Genomic DNA, 15669 nt, shown 5'->3' with positions numbered 1-15669 from the left:
GAAAAAAATGCTTGTCACAGGCTGTTTTTACAAATCATGCTTAAAATTATATTTCATTATTCAATTAGCAGTTGTCTGCTCTCCAAGCCAAATTATATTACTTTAATGTACTTATATGATAGTTTCAGTATCAGCAGAGTTAAACATGTTTATAGCCACATTTTCACAATAAGAATCTATATTTAATATTCATAATATTTATAATTTACTGAGTAACATTATTATTATAGGTACTTAGTGTACATTATCTTATTTCATCTTCACAATGAAATCATGATGCTTTTCATTTTACAAAAGAGAAAGTTGTTTGTATATTTCTCAGTGCATCACTTATAACATTTCCAGCTTTGCCTATTTATATTCTTTTTAAGAATTTTTTCATTAGGATTTATAACTTCTGAAACTGGTTCTGTTCTTAAAGATGTGTATGTTTTTATTATGAAAGTGATTGTTTCCTGAGTAGTAAGAGAAAAATTGACTGAATAACAATCTGTAGGGTACATCATAGCCTGTCTTAGATAATTTAGTTATAAGATTAGCGGTCCTTCCAGAAACTGCATTTTAATTTACTTAAGTCTATATTAAAAGGCAAGAATTTGATGTTCTTGATGGTTAGTGAGATAACTTTCATTTTACTGTGACTGATGGTTTCACCCCTCCACTCCTAGTGCCCTTTTCTAAGACGAGTGAGTTAAGTAGAGGAAAGTGGAACTGAATGCAGCTCTAGGCTGTTTATTTAGTAATCAGATGTTCTGGATGGCAAGTACTTAATCGTGGGATCAAATAGTCCTTAAAGTAATTTTAGTACTTTCAGCCTTAAATTTTGTGCTAGCCTAGAGCTTCAAAGAAACCAGCAACCCTTCTTGTAAATTGCGATTCCCCTACCTAAATACCTTCCTCATTTCTTCTTCTCACTTACCTCAGTTTTCTCAACCTGTGCAGTGAGCAGGTTGAGTCCATATCACGTGTGCTCCTTCATTCAGCTCCCTTTGCTTTGCTTTGTCTGCAGTTAAGTAATGCTTCTGAAGGTGCCTAGTTAATGATTTACTCTTTCTTCTCTATCATCGCTTTACTCTTTAATGCTGACCTGACTCTTACTGATTGTGTCCCTTGTACAAACTAGTTTGGTGCAGTTGTTAGTGAATTTGGAGGTATTTCTTTTTTTCCCTCTCTCGTTGTTTCATCAGTGATGGAACAAAACAGTTGCAGGATACTGCCTAATAAAAATAAGCCCCTGAAAAGCTGCTCAAAATCATCAGGGAAATGCAGATTAAAATCACAGTGAGATTGCACTACACGCCCCCATAATAGCCACCCTTACAGAGACTGGCAGTACCTAATGTTGGAAAGGATGTGGGAGAACTGGAACTCTCTCATCGTCCTGTGGGAATGCAAAACAGTACAGGTATTTTGAAAACCATTCAGAAAATAGTTTGGCAGGTTTTCTTCTGATATGTTAGACATTCACTTATATGATCAAGCAGCTCTGTCTCTACATCATCTGCCCAAGAAAAAAGGAAACATATGACTAATAAAAACCTGTGCTTAGATAGTCCATCACACACAGATGGCTACATCATGCTGAAGGGTTAACTTTTCATCGAATCTCTTGAAGTCTGTACAGAATATTGGCAGCACATATTGATGGAGTGCTTACTTTGTGTTGGGCACTGTTCCAGGTACTGGAGATGCCATGGGGAGCACTGGTTTAGCTTTTGTTCATTTATGCCTCACTGTGTAGGAATTCCACTACATAGAAGAAGATCTGTATCGAACAAAGAACACGTTGCAAAGCAGGATTAAAGATCGAGAAGAAGAAATTCAAAAACTCAGGAATCAGGTAGGAAACAGTATTCACAACTTGGGAAAAGGTATCATTGTAAAATCTATATATTTTTAAGGATACATTAATACTTTCCCCCCCCACATTTTCACCTGAGTCCTATTTTTGGAGTCATGATATATTATTTTACAACCTGATACAGAATTTTCATCTAATACCATTTGACTTTGCATTTGCTCTATTCTTCAGCATACTTCTTATACAAGTATATTGTAACCAGTCACCCGAGGAGCAATTAATTACTCTAGAGTTTCATATCTTCTAACCTCATCAGTGGTTTTGCTGATTGCCAGTATTATGATTGTGGTTTCCTAAGAAAAATCCAATGATAAATCTTCTTACTAATAGGTCTTTCATTAAAGTTACTGACTGTTTTTTTTTAGCTGAAAATGCAAAACATAAAAAATAACATGTGCCTCCCACTCACACGCACTTATACATATAAAACCAAAACAGAAGTTTCACAGAATAATACCCTATGTGCTGTGCCCTCTATGTACTACTCTGTTCTATTGTTGTTTTTGTAAGTGGTGACTGTGACCTGCCAAATTGATTTCCTGACCCCCTAAATAACAGTTAGAAAATCACTTCTTTAGATGGTGAAAGAATTGTAGAGTTTTGAGGAACCACTGAGTGCCATGGATTCCCTGCGGGAATGCAGTAATGTGGTCTCTGCATTCTCTGCCTCTCGTTTGCTACAGTAATCTTATGAACACCTTGCCTTTCAGCTTACCAATAAAACCCTAAGCAACAGCAGCCAGTCCGAGTTAGAAAACCGACTCCATCAGCTGACTGAGACTCTCATCCAGAAGCAGACCATGCTGGAGAGTCTCAGCACAGAGAAGAACTCTCTGGTCTTCCAGCTGGAGCGCCTCGAGCAGCAGATAAACTCTGCTGCCGGAAGCAGTAGTAACGGGTCTTCTATTAACATGGCTGGAGTTGACAGTGGAGAAGGTAAAAAAAAGGGGGGTATGGGGTGGGGAATCTCCAAGGAATATTTCATTGCTTTAATTTCCAACCTTGCCAATTCAAACATGATCTGAAAAGTTACAGAAAGACATTTTTGTTTAAAAAAAAGTTGTATCCAGCAGAGCACCTGCTTTTCTCCTGATGTGACACTTGGTCTATATGCTGTTTGATATGATCATTAGAGAACTGGACAGCAGGCTGATTAATATCCCTCACTCGTTTGGAACCTGGAGAAGAAGGTCCAAGGACACTTCACAGACTGTCAAGGACAAATAATTCACCTGAGAGGGGCTTTCAGGACCCTTAAAGTAAAAGTTGCTTTAAAAAACCATAACTGTGAATATTAAAGGTAGTGTATAGTCAGTCACATGAGTATATCCATGCTCTATAATTTAAGTAGAGAAGTGTATAGATTCTCAAAATACATGATCAAGAAGAATGTTGAAGATTTTAGTATAAACTTCAGTCAAAGTGCCTACTCGGTATCAGGTGGTGTTGCAGAAATACAGTCGTCAGCAAAGGAGGCCCAAATCTCTGTCCTGTAGATCTTACATTCTGGTGTCATGGGGGACTGCAGGGGAGGCGACATACAGTAAACAAGTTATGTGAGATGGTGATGCATGCTAAGACAGAAGTTAAGCAGGAAAGATGTACAAGGTGCCAGGTGTAAGGATGGGGTAATAACTCTAGTAGGGCAGTAAAGAAAGACCTCATTGAAAAGGTGGCATTTTATTGAGTCTCAAAGGAAGTAAGGTGGTAGACTATGAAGAGATATGCAAAAAAAAATATTCCAGGCAGAAAGAAGAGCAGGTGCAAAGGCCCTGAGGCAGCAACATAACTGGTGCAGAGCAGGGGCCAGGGCAGCTGGAGTAGACTGAGCGAGCAGGGCAGACCTCGGGAGGAGACTGTTGAGGGCTGTGTCAGGACTTCCACTTTGAATGAAATAGGAAGCCATAGAAGGGTCTGGAGAGGGGTGTCTATTTTAACAAGATGTCTCCGGCTGCTGTGCCAGGAATAGACTGCAGAGAACGAAGCGCTGAGGCAGGGAGACTAGGGAGGGGCCGTGGTGTTAACCCATGTGAGAGATGTTGGTGACTCAGACCAGAGTGGGGATGGTAGGCATGAGTTCAGGATTTATCTGAAGGGAAGCAGATAGAACTGCTGGCAGATCAGATGTGGAGTTTGAGAGGAAGGAGTCAAAGTGTTTGGAAAGATGGAGTATGTGCTTAGGCGGGGAAAACTGCAGGAAGAGAAGGTTGGCAGCAAGGGCAAGAAGTCAGGATGATAGTTTGGGGCGTGCTAGGTAGAGGTGTCCATCAGACATCCACATGGAGATGGAACGAGTACTTGGACGGGTCTGGAGTTGGGAGTGGCCCAGGATGGAGATACAGATTTGGGAGTTACCAGCTTTGTAGAAAGAGTGCGCAGCCTCATTTTTGCTGGCCCAGGAAGAAAGTGCCCATTAGTGCTACCTCTTGCCAGTACTTGGTAAATGCTAATTTTTGATCATTTCACATGAAAATAATTTTCTTAGTTTTTAAATTTTGACTTTTGTGGATATGGAAGTTCAAATATTTTGACTTTTTAAAAAATGTTTTCATCTTTGGTTGTATTGCTTAAAAGTTGGCCTTAAGAACTTCTTCTACATGTAATATAATGTATGAAAGGGAAAGTATTAGTTGCTCGATCATATCTGACTCTTAGTGACCCCATGGACTGTAGCCCACCAGGCTCCTCTGTCCATGGGATTTCCCAGGCAAGAACAGGGGATCCTCTCCAGGGGATCTTCCCGACCAGAGACAGAACCTGGGTCTCTCGCATTGCAGGCAGATTCTTGGCCATCTGAACCACCAGGAAAACCCGATATAATTCAACGATAATTTTGTTAGAAAATTGGTTTGGTGTCTGTACATTAATTGTTTTCTTATTTAAACAGGCACACGTCTGCGAAATGTTCCTGTTCTATTTAATGACACAGAAACTAATCTGGCAGGAATGTATGGGAAAGTGCGCAAAGCTGCTAGTTCAATTGACCAATTTAGGTAAGCTGTGCCAGTATCAAGGAGCAATGGACCGTAATTTTATAACATTTTCCAGTGGCTTCATAGTGAGTCCGGTCCAGCAGAGCTGATATAGTTATTCATTTATTTACCTACTTACTTAACTTACTTCTATACCACTTGGCTTGTGGGATTAGTTCCCATGCCAGGAAACCCACACCTCCTGCAGTGGAAGCATGGAGTCCTAAGCACTGAGCTACCAGGTAATTCCCAAGCTGATGATTAAAGTGATGATTACCTTACTCCTTTCATGATATTTCAGTGTCATGAAATTTCTTTAACAAGTCTGCCAGTGCCTGTATTTTATTGGAAGTGATTAACCCTGGCCATTTCTCTCCTTTCTATAGTAAACTCTATTTAAAAATTCATTAAGTTTCATTCAGAAAGCCTCTGTCGTGTGAATACATCCATTTGAACATTTATCTCCTTTATCATATGATAAGAGTAAAAGATGCTATATATACAAATGAATAGTACTGATTTTAATATATACTATATAAATAGCATAATTTATATATATATATATGTGTGTGTTATATATTTATAAAAAAACCTTTTTATACTAGCAGTCATCCACCTTATAAAGAAAATGTTTTGCCAGTGTATGTGTATCACCTTGAGAAAGTTCATGTCTAAATAACCTGCTAAACTCTCTGGCCTTTTAGTTTTTGTAATTAAACATAGTTTAAATGAATGGTTGCACAATAGAGCAATCTTTTCTTACCTTTTTGTATCAGAATGGAGCTATGGTGTTAAAAATAAGGAGGATGATTTACTAATTTGAATTCCTGAAGCTATGGGCTTTGGATGCCATAGTTACTATCTCCAAATTATTGAGCACATCTATTTCAACTATTGAGTAATTCAACATACATATTAATTTTTAGAGAATGTATATGCAAGGCATTGTGCTAAGGATAATGAAAGAAGCAGAAGGTCTTAGAAGAAAGGTGTAGTTGTACATGTATTTGTCTTAGGGAAAAAATGTTGCAAAAAGACATGAGCAGTAAGGGCTGAATGTCATAATGCTTCCCACTCTTACTTGAAGTGTTTACCTGGGTTTCTGTAATTTTGAACCATTTACAAGTATGCTGCTGCTGCTAAGTCGCTTCAGTCGTGTCCGACTCTGTGTGACCTCATAGACGGCAGCCCACCAGGCTCCCCCGTCCCTGGGATTCTCCAGGCAAGAACACTGGAGTGGGTTGCCATCTCCTTCTCCAATGCATGAAAGTGAAAAGTGAAAGTGAAGTCGCTCAGTCGTGTCCGACTCTTAGCGACCCCATGGACTGCAGCCTACCAGGCTCCTCCGTCCATGGGATTTTCCAGGCAAGAGTACTGGAGTGGGGTGCCATTGCCTTGTCCATGCAGAAGCTCCCAGATTAGCTATATAGAGGTTAATTCCAACTAGACTCTCGTTTCCTGTTCATGTGTTCACACTTGCCTTTGGTTCCTAAAAGAAAAATGGTTGCTAAAGGGACTAAGTTTGCTTTCTGCAGCTGTAGCTGAAGAGAAGTGATAAGCAAACTAGATCTAGCACTTCCCTGGCAGCACAGCGCATAGCAGTCCATCTGCCAACGCAGAGGACAAGGGCTTGACCAGAAGGATTCCACATATGGCACAGCAGCTAAGCCTGCGCCACAAGTACTGAGCCCATGTGGTGCAACTGCTGAAGCCCATGTGCTGACAGCCTGTGCTCCGCAGCGAGAGAAGCCGCTGCAGTGAGAAGCCCTCGCAACGCAACAAAGGGTAGCCCCCACTCGCCACAACTAGAGAAAGCCCCCGCAAGGCAGCAAAGACCCAGCACAGTCAGATAGATAATTAATTTAAAAATAATTTTAAAATGTTTTATGAAAAATAAATAGATCTAGAATATTGATATCGAAAAAAAGAAGTAGCTTGTGGTAAAAGTTTAGCAATTGCCAAATAACGATAAAAGTATTTGTTCACTACTATGATATTTTATTGGAGAAGGCAATGGCACCCTACTCCAGCACTCTTGCCTGGAAAATCCCATGGATGGAGGAGCCTGGTAGGCTGCAGTCCATGGGGTCGCAAAGAGTCAGACACGACTGAGCGACTTCCCTTTCACTTTTCACTTTCATGCACTGGAGAAGGAAGTGGCAACCCACTCCAGTGTTCTTGCCTGGAGAATCCCAGGGATGGGGGAGCCCGATGGGCTGCCGTGTATGGAATCTCACAGAGTCGGACACGACTAAAGCGACTTAGCAGCAGCAGCATATTTTATATGGTTATTACAAGTAATCATTTAACAGTCTACTATAAAACAAAATTAATCTTTCTCTTATGGTGGCCACACAGTTTAAATGAGTAAAGTTTTAAAAACAGAAAACACGAGACATTATCACAGAAACGTGTTTTGAGTGTAACTCTCTCCTCTCTCTCCACCCCTACCCCTTGCTCAGCATCCGTCTGGGAATTTTCCTCCGAAGATATCCCATCGCACGAGTTTTTGTGATTATATATATGGTAAGTAAACTTGTTTGAGGAAACAGTGCTGCATTTGGTTTTTAACTTGTTTTTCTCAGCTGCTCATCTTTTTAACTAAATGTTTAGCAGTCAGTTTTGAAAGCGTATAGAATTCATCTCTGATAACTTTTTTTCTTAAAGTATGCAAGTAAAGTCAATAATTCATTATGTCTAAAAAATAAATTGCTCAAAGGCTTTTCCTGTAATAAAACTGTAGTGCAGTTTAATAGTTAACCTTTATTTCTAAGCCCCTCGAATGATAAAAATACAGTGCAAAACAATTGACTTCATTTTTATCTTGAAGTAAAGCTTATTTCCATAAGTTTTGCTTTATTTCCTAAAGGGATCTCAAAGTTAATATATATTCTTTTAGATTTCTTATCTCTAATAAGATGCTTACCGTAGTTTGGGTTGCTGTGTCTTATCTTCTGTGAGCCTACTAACTGTTCGGAGCGGGGTTGTCTAAAAGTAGTTGAACTGAATTAAGACGGGCAGTTTTCTTGAGAAGAAATCAAAGCACAGCTAGAAATTCCCTTGTGTCCACTAGAGGGAAGAGTTACTCCTTCAAATAAAAAGTTCTTAATATGAGAGGCACGGGTAGTAGAGCAAAAGGAAAAAAAAAACTGAGTAACATCAGAAAGGACTGAGAAGATGCCCACCTCTGGGTGGGGAGATCACGAGGATCACACGTGCCCTCTGGAGCGTGAGATGCGGTGTTGCACGTCTGGTGTGCGAGGTGCTTCGTCTTGGCACCTCCTCACGCCAGCACCACCGTGGGGGGTTAGTGGAAATTGATCAGCAGGTCCTGTGCTGGACCCTGAGTCAGCCTCAAACCTGACACATTATTCCCACCTCCTCTTCACAGATCATGGCGAAACTCCCTCTCAAAATTGCAGCCATGACTCTGCTATAACAGAGACCCTTTCCAACCAACGTCATGTATATCTAGCACTTTTAACCAGCCCATCTGCCCTGTATTTTAATCCCCTGATCAGTTAGTTGTGTGTACAGGTGCGTGTTGAGTGTGTTCACGACTTTGCTCCTCTCATCTGAGAATGCTGTCGGTATCATAGCTCTCTATCACCCTTCATTGCACTTATTGCTCACTTGAATGTGCGTTTGTTTCTTCCTTGTTTCTCCAGTAAGCATGTCCTGAGTGCCTGCAGGGTTGCAGACACTGTAAGGGCAGGAATACAGCGACACACGAGACACGCTCCTGCACTCCGTGCACTGAGCAGTGGGCCTTTGGGGAGGGTTGATTTACTGGCTAATCTGTAGGTTGTTTTTTCTTTCTTTAGGCTTTGCTTCACCTCTGGGTCATGATTGTTCTGTTGACTTACACGCCAGAAATGCACCATGACCAACCACGTGGCAAATGAACTGAGCCTGCTTGATTCAGTGATCAACCTTTCTCCAGACTTGGGGTCTGCGGAAGGGTCACTTGCCTAAAATTCCTGAAAGGGGTGTGCAACATTATTTTATCACTACAAGTATTGAACTTTTTAAGTTATTATACAAGTACTCTGCTACCCAAATTTTCCTCTGATTTCCTTCAAATGGTAAGAGTTTCTGAAACAGAAATAACTTAGCAAGCTCAGCTCTGCTTTTTCTGAGGTCAGCGGCACGGTGTATATATGTACACACAGAGATGCTGGGGTTGGATGCCTCTGTACAGGCTTCCTGTATTTTAGGTGACACTCATTATGGATTATAATCAGGGAAACTAATTGTATTTAGTGATATAAATAAAATGTTTTCTTTTTGATAATTCAGTCTGCCTTGTATTTTCATATATTTAACTTTGCAAATGTAGATTTACTTTTTACATGTTAAAGACCTGATTGGGATAAATCTTTCTATAAATATGTGAATAAAATTGACTGTGCATTTTTCTTTTTCAAAATAATAGTTTTTCATCCCCATTAAACAAGGCCTTTCCAGTTGGCATTCATGAGTAGAGCCAGAAATCAGAGCCAGTGTCACTTGGAATTGCATTAGTGGTTTATACACTCTTTCCTCCTTATCCCCACCCCACGTGCTGTCTTCCTTTTATTTTTCTTTTTAAAAAGCAAATAGTTTCTTTTTAAACTTTTTTTTTTTTGACCAGTCAACAGTGTGGGGACAGCAAAGGGACATCCATACGTATACATGTGTCCATTCTCCCCCAAACTCCCCTCCCATCCAGGCTGCCACATAGCACAAAGCAGAGCTCCCTGTGGTACAGAGTAGGACCTTATTGGTTATCCAGTTTAAATATAGTGCTGTGTACATGTCGATCCCAACTCCCTAACTATCCCTTCCCCTAGTCCCGCCCCTCATCCATTGTCTTCCTCCACCCCTTTTCCTTTTCTCCATTCTATATCTTGGTTTAGCTTGGGACATCCATCAAATTTGGTTTAACATCATTGCATTTTTAAAATACTCCAGTGCAGAGACAGTATGAAATTATTCTTTAAAAAGGGACATTCTCTTTGCCTGAAGTCCTGTATAATGTCTGTTTTGGCTTTCCTTCCTGTGTACATGTCTGAACTCTCATTTTGTCCACGCTAGGTACTGGTGGTCTCTCTTTGTACATAAGTAGTATATGGAGATCCTGGGCTGGGCACGGTTATAGTGCTTCCTATCAGGAATGTTACTGCCTTTGCAGTAGCCTGCCAGTGCCTAACCCAAAACCTGACCAGTTCTATTCTTAATGATATTGACACTATGACTTTAATTGTCCTATAAATTCTTCAAAGGTTTTGGTATACTAGCTGTGGATGTTTTCTTATTTTTTATCAGAATGAAGTTTTAGAGGTCATGTTAGGTGTGTTCGGGCTTTTTCTCCCAACCATGAATAAAAAAGAGTTCCATGTCATCTAAAAGTGGATATGAGATTTTGGAGGGTGGGGTAGAGATGTGTTATTAAATCTATATGTCCTGGTTCTTATTCAGATGTCATAGCCTATAAGTCTGAGCTAGAAAGTCAAGTCTGATGTCAGAGTACAGTTTAGACTTATTAATATCTTTTAAATGTTTTTTTTTTTTTTTCCTCTTCTAATTTGGAAACATTTCTGGAAAAAGATTAAAACCAGGTTACATACTTGAAGTGGAAAACGGCACATGCCTCATCGCGCATGGCCAGACTTCCCGTCTCCGCGTGTCCTCCTGGCTTTTGTTGGGGCAGCTCTAAATCTTTTGTTGAGTTTTTACACATTCTTGGCTTTGGAAATAGTTTGACAAAGTGTTTCCAAGATTATTTTTCTGCAGTTGCTTAAATCTTTAATTGAGTTTCAGTTTCAGTATTCTTGACCACTAACACACTAGGGGATTTTTAAAAGTCTTCCATTCACTTATCCTCAGATAACACAAAACCTTCTTGACCTACTTAAAAGGATTGTGTGAGAGCTGAATTTTTTTGCCTTCTCAATGCACTGCTTTGTATTTATGGCTGTCAGTTGGAAAATAAGATTATTTTCTTATTATAAGGAAATTTCCCTTTCTCTAGACTTTGTGCTTGCTAAAACCTACCATTTCTCTTGCTGCAGAACAAAACTTCAAAGGAAAAGTATGGGTTTCGTTAAAGTGTGGGACTAGGTCTACCCTGCTTAGTTTTATAGTCCCAATAAGGGAATAAAGTCTAGGGCTAGACAGTCTAGCCTTCATTTAGAAAGACTTATGTATAGTCAAAGCTATGATTTTTCCAGTACAAATGTAAAAGTTAGACCATAAAAAAAGCTGAGCGTTGAAGAATTGATGCTTTCAAATTGTGGTGCTGAAGAAGGCTCTTGAGAGTCCCTTGGACTGCAAGGGACCAAACCAGTCCATCCTAAAGGAAATCAACCCTGAATATCCATTGGAAGGACTGATGCTGAAGCAGAAGCTCCAGTACTTTGGCCACCTGATGCAAAGAGCTGGCTCACTGAAGACCCTGATTCTGGAAAAGACTGAAGGCAAAAGGAGAAGGGGGCAGCAGAGGATGAGATGGTTAGATGTCATCACCAACTTAATGGAATGCGTTTGAGCAGACTCTGGGAGACCAGGACAGGGATGTCTGGTATGCTACAGTCTGTGGGGTCACAAAGAGTTGCAAAGAGTCAGAACGACTTAGCAACTGAACAACAACAACATACAACTCACCCTGGAGGGGAAAATCCAACCTATGTGAGTATGCCTCGCTGGGCTCCAGCTCTCTACTGCAGGAGGACAGCTGTATTGGAAAAGGCCCATGTGGGCATCTGGGTCTGGATGGAAGTAGAAGGACAGAATGGGTAAAGCCAAAGGAACTGATGGCCTGAAGCACTTCAGTTTGTGATTGGTCAGAAGAAAGAAATGACAGAGTAGTCTTAGTGGTTATTCTGAACATGATAAGGCTAATATTCCTAGGAACTCTTTCCTGAGTGAGAAGACTGTGGACTGAATGGTTCTGAACTTCCACAGTTCTAACGCGGGTTCTGTCTTCAGACACAGACTTCAACACAAACACCTCAAAGTAAATGAAATGTTCTTTTTTGTACGAACACTTGTTTGTCAAGGGTATTACAGACAGAAACCTCATTTGTAGAAGATGTCTCAAAGAAAAAGAGTGGTGGTAAAATAATTTTAAGCCATCACAAGATAGGTCAGATTACGTGCCCCTTGTGCTGGCCTCTTCTAGGAACTGGGAATAGAGTGGTGAACAAAAGTCCTGCCCTCACCAAGCTTACCTTTGAGTGAGGGGTGGGAAGACCACAAACGTATGCATAACTTGTCACTCAGAGTTAAAATGCTGTGATTAAAAATAAAATGAGACAAAGGTATAGAGGGAGATGGGAAAGGTGGAGGGAAGTCCTCCCTACAGGAATGACACTGGGGCAGGGCTTGAAGAAGGTTACAGGCCGTGCAAAGTGGAGCGGTTTAGGTGCAAAACCCCTCTAAGAGGAACGTGCTTGGTGCAAGCAAGGAGCAGAAGGGTCAAGAGGCCGGAGTGTCTGAACACAGTGAGGGATGTGGGGGGTGGGGGTCGGTGTGGGATAGAGACCTGTAGACCAACGTAAGGACTTTGAAAGCCCATTTTGTTTCTCCTCAGTAGCCCCTCTGCCCCGGAAGTACTGCCTTATTTAAACAGGGAAAAACTTTAAAAATCTTATGTTTTAGAAATCTGCAGACTTACAGGGACTTCCCTAGTGGCCCAGAGGCTAGGACTCCATGCTCCCAATGCAGAGGGTTGGGTTCCATCCCTGGTCAGGGAGCTAGATCCTACATGGCACAACTAAGAGTTCGCATGCCACAACCACTGATCCCACGTGCCGCAACTAAGACCCAGTGCAGCCCAATAAGTAAATAAATATGTTAAAAAAAGAAATCTGCAGATCACGGATGCTCCATATGCAAATGCTAAATTTGCTGAGGCGAGGACAGGCCGAACAGGAAGGGGTGATTTTCCTGAGCAGTTGCAGAGAATACCAAGTCAAAGACTTGGTACTTCCCAACATAACTCCTTGGTCTCCACATTCATAACTGATGCCTCATCTTAGTTCAAGGACAAAGAGAAAAGTGAAATCCAAGAGCAGAGCCCTTCATGTCTGAAGGCAAATGTCTCCCATCCTTTGATCAACCAGCCTTAGCACAGCTCACTGTCCGGTATTACCATTCTGATGCTATCAGAACTCATAAAATGACATTTCTGATCCTGTGAGGACAAAGATGTTATTATTTTGACTGCACCACTCATCTTGTGGGATCTTAGTTCTCCAACCACAGACTGAACCTGTGTGTTTGGTGGTGAAAGCACAGAGCCCTAACCACTGGACCACCAGGGAAGTCCCAAAGATATTATCTTTTTTATCCACTATTATATCCTTAATGCCTAGAGCAGTGCCTGACATAGAGTCGGCCTTCAGTTGCTCACTGAATTTCACTGACATTTAGGCAAAACACTAAACTAACATATGACTCCTTTAGAGCTCCATGGGCCTTCACTAGCATCTCCCTGTTCATGCCGCATCTCTAGTTTCCAAAACTGGAGCAAAGAACAGAAACTAACCAGCCAGGTATGTTCCTAGAAGTGAGGATTTAGAGTGGGCAGCTTGTCAGGGTTTTCACAAAGAAAGAGCCATACGAGTTTAAAATACAAAAGCAAAAGGTGACCGGCGGATACTGCTAATCCTAGATGTTCATAGTCAAGACCTTTAATCATCAGGGAAAATTCAGTCATGCTTAATGACTCTCCCCTCCCCCGGAAAACAGGCAAGGCTGCTTATAGTGGAGAAGACTTCTGACAGTAAGAAGATATTTAGATTCAATTTTTGAAAGTTCTGCCAAGCAACATAGGTTCTTTCCTAATGTCAAGTTTCCTCTCTACTCCATCGGACCTCTCCTCTTTAGCTGATGAACTTCTTGCTTGGTGGTGCTAGTTAAACTGAGTTCACACAAAGTGATAAGATTGATGCATATATACCTATCAACAGCAATTTGCTTTAATTCACAAATGTAGCTTAAGTCAACTGAAATCAAGATTTAATTAAAACCTGGACTTCCCTGGTGGTACAGTGGGTGAGAATCCACCTGCCAATGCAGGGGGCACAAGTTCGATCCCTGGTTCGGGAAGATCTCACTTTGAGCAACTAAGCCTGTGCACAACAACTGCTGAAGGCCAAGCTCCTAGAGCCTGCGCTGCACAAGAGCAGCCCGTCCACCCCTGCTCGAGAGTAGGCCCCGCTTGCTGCAACTAAAGCAATGAAGACACCACACAGCCAAAATAATCATAATAATTAGTTAATTAAAACGTTAAATGTAATTGGGGCTAGAATATGCATACTCAACATGGATTGATATCACCTCCAAGGGGGTGAAAATTGATTCTTAGGTGGGGAAAAATATTGTTTTTATATATAAAGCTCAGATATACATGCAGTTTTTTTTTAATCTTAATTCACTGATTCCTAAAATGTTGACGTTCACTCTTGCCATATCCTGCTTGACCACATCCAATTTATCTTGATTCATGGACCTAATATTCCAGGTTCTCATGCAATATTGTTCTTTACAGCATTGGACTTTACTTTCACCCCAGGACACATCCACAACGGAGTGTCATTTCTGCTTTGACCCAGCCTCTTCATTCTTTCTGGAGCTATTTCTCTGCTCTTCCCCAGTAGCACTGGGAATATTGGACACCTATTGACCTGGGGGGCTCATCTTCTAGTGTCATATGTTTTTGCCTTTTCTACTGTTCATAGCGTTCTCAAGGCAAGAGTACTGGAGTGGTTTGCCATTCCCTTCTCCAGGGGGCAATAAAGGATGAGATATTTGGATGGCATCACTGACTCAATACACATGAGTTCAAGCAAACTCCAGGAGATAGTGAAGGACAGGGAAACTTGGCATGCTGCAGTCCACGGGGTCACAAAGAGTCAGACACAACTTAGAGACTGAACAACATACATGCAGTATGTAACAGTATATCTGTGATATTAAGATTTTATTGGGGTATGGAGTAATAATGAAAAAAAAAGGTTGAAAAATTCTGGACTAGAAAGATAAAGCAACCTAGGTCCTGCTCTCGTGAAGCCTACATTCTAACTAAGGAAACTGTAGTTTGAAGTCATGCATGATCTGCCTTCCCTACCTCATGAACTGCAAGCCACCCTCCACATCTTCTATGACCCTCTAGTCTTGCACTGTCCTAGTCAATTGCTGTTCTAATTATTCACTGCCTCTTCCTATGGAAAGATTTAATTTCCTGTCCTGCTAATGTCAGCCTCAGCCACATAACCTGACTTGATTTGGTTGGTGAAATGTGAGTGGAAGGGACGTGAGCAATTCCCAAGTTTTAAGTATCATCTTGTAGTTTTACCCCCCAACTTTTTCCTCCATGATGAGCCCAACATATTCTAGACAGGGGCTACTTCTTTGGTCTAGATCCTAGAATGAAGAGGACATGGAGCAGAGCCAAAGCATGGCACGTGTCCACAGTGGACATAGAGCTTGAACAAAAAGTACAACTTGGCTTTTGTGAGCCCCTGAGATTTTGGAGATTGTTTGTTAACCTCATCATAACTCACCAATAGATGACTAAGGGACCCACTGATGTATCCTGCTTTTTCTTCACCTCCAGACCTCCTCTAGGCTTAGGACACTTTCCTTCTTGGTTCCTGGCCTTTCCTGCTGTCAGTTTAGATGCCTCTTTCTCTATTAAGTCAGAGTTCCTCCCTTCCCCTCCCCAGCAAAAAAATACCAGGCTGAGTGTCTCCAGTAGGCAGATTAATGGCCCCCTGTAAAATATGTCCATGTCTTACTTCCCAAAATGTATAAATATGTTATGGCAAAAGGGACATTGCAGATGTGACT

General features: G+C 41.2%; 1 protein-coding gene across 2 annotated transcripts in view; it reads left to right on the top strand.

Annotated features, from left to right (window-relative positions):
• GOLGA5 (golgin A5) overlaps positions 1–9131 on the top strand; it is a 28381-nt gene extending 19250 nt beyond the window's left edge. For both annotated transcript variants that reach the window (XM_040256610.1, XM_040256609.1), the window contains exons 9-13: positions 1742–1840; positions 2572–2797; positions 4749–4854; positions 7296–7359; positions 8658–9131. In XM_040256610.1, the coding sequence (XP_040112544.1) occupies positions 1742–1840; positions 2572–2797; positions 4749–4854; positions 7296–7359; positions 8658–8738 (576 nt within the window). In that variant the 3' untranslated portion in view covers positions 8739–9131. The remainder of the gene's footprint in view (positions 1–1741; positions 1841–2571; positions 2798–4748; positions 4855–7295; positions 7360–8657) is intronic.
• Positions 9132–15669: the final 6538 nt, after the last annotated feature.

This window comes from Oryx dammah, unplaced genomic scaffold (genome assembly GCF_014754425.2).
Source record: "Oryx dammah isolate SB20612 unplaced genomic scaffold, SCBI_Odam_1.1 HiC_scaffold_16, whole genome shotgun sequence".
Lineage (NCBI taxonomy): Eukaryota > Metazoa > Chordata > Mammalia > Artiodactyla > Bovidae > Oryx > Oryx dammah.
Note: the sequence above shows the minus strand (reverse complement) of the source record. Positions and strands in the feature narration are given on the sequence as shown.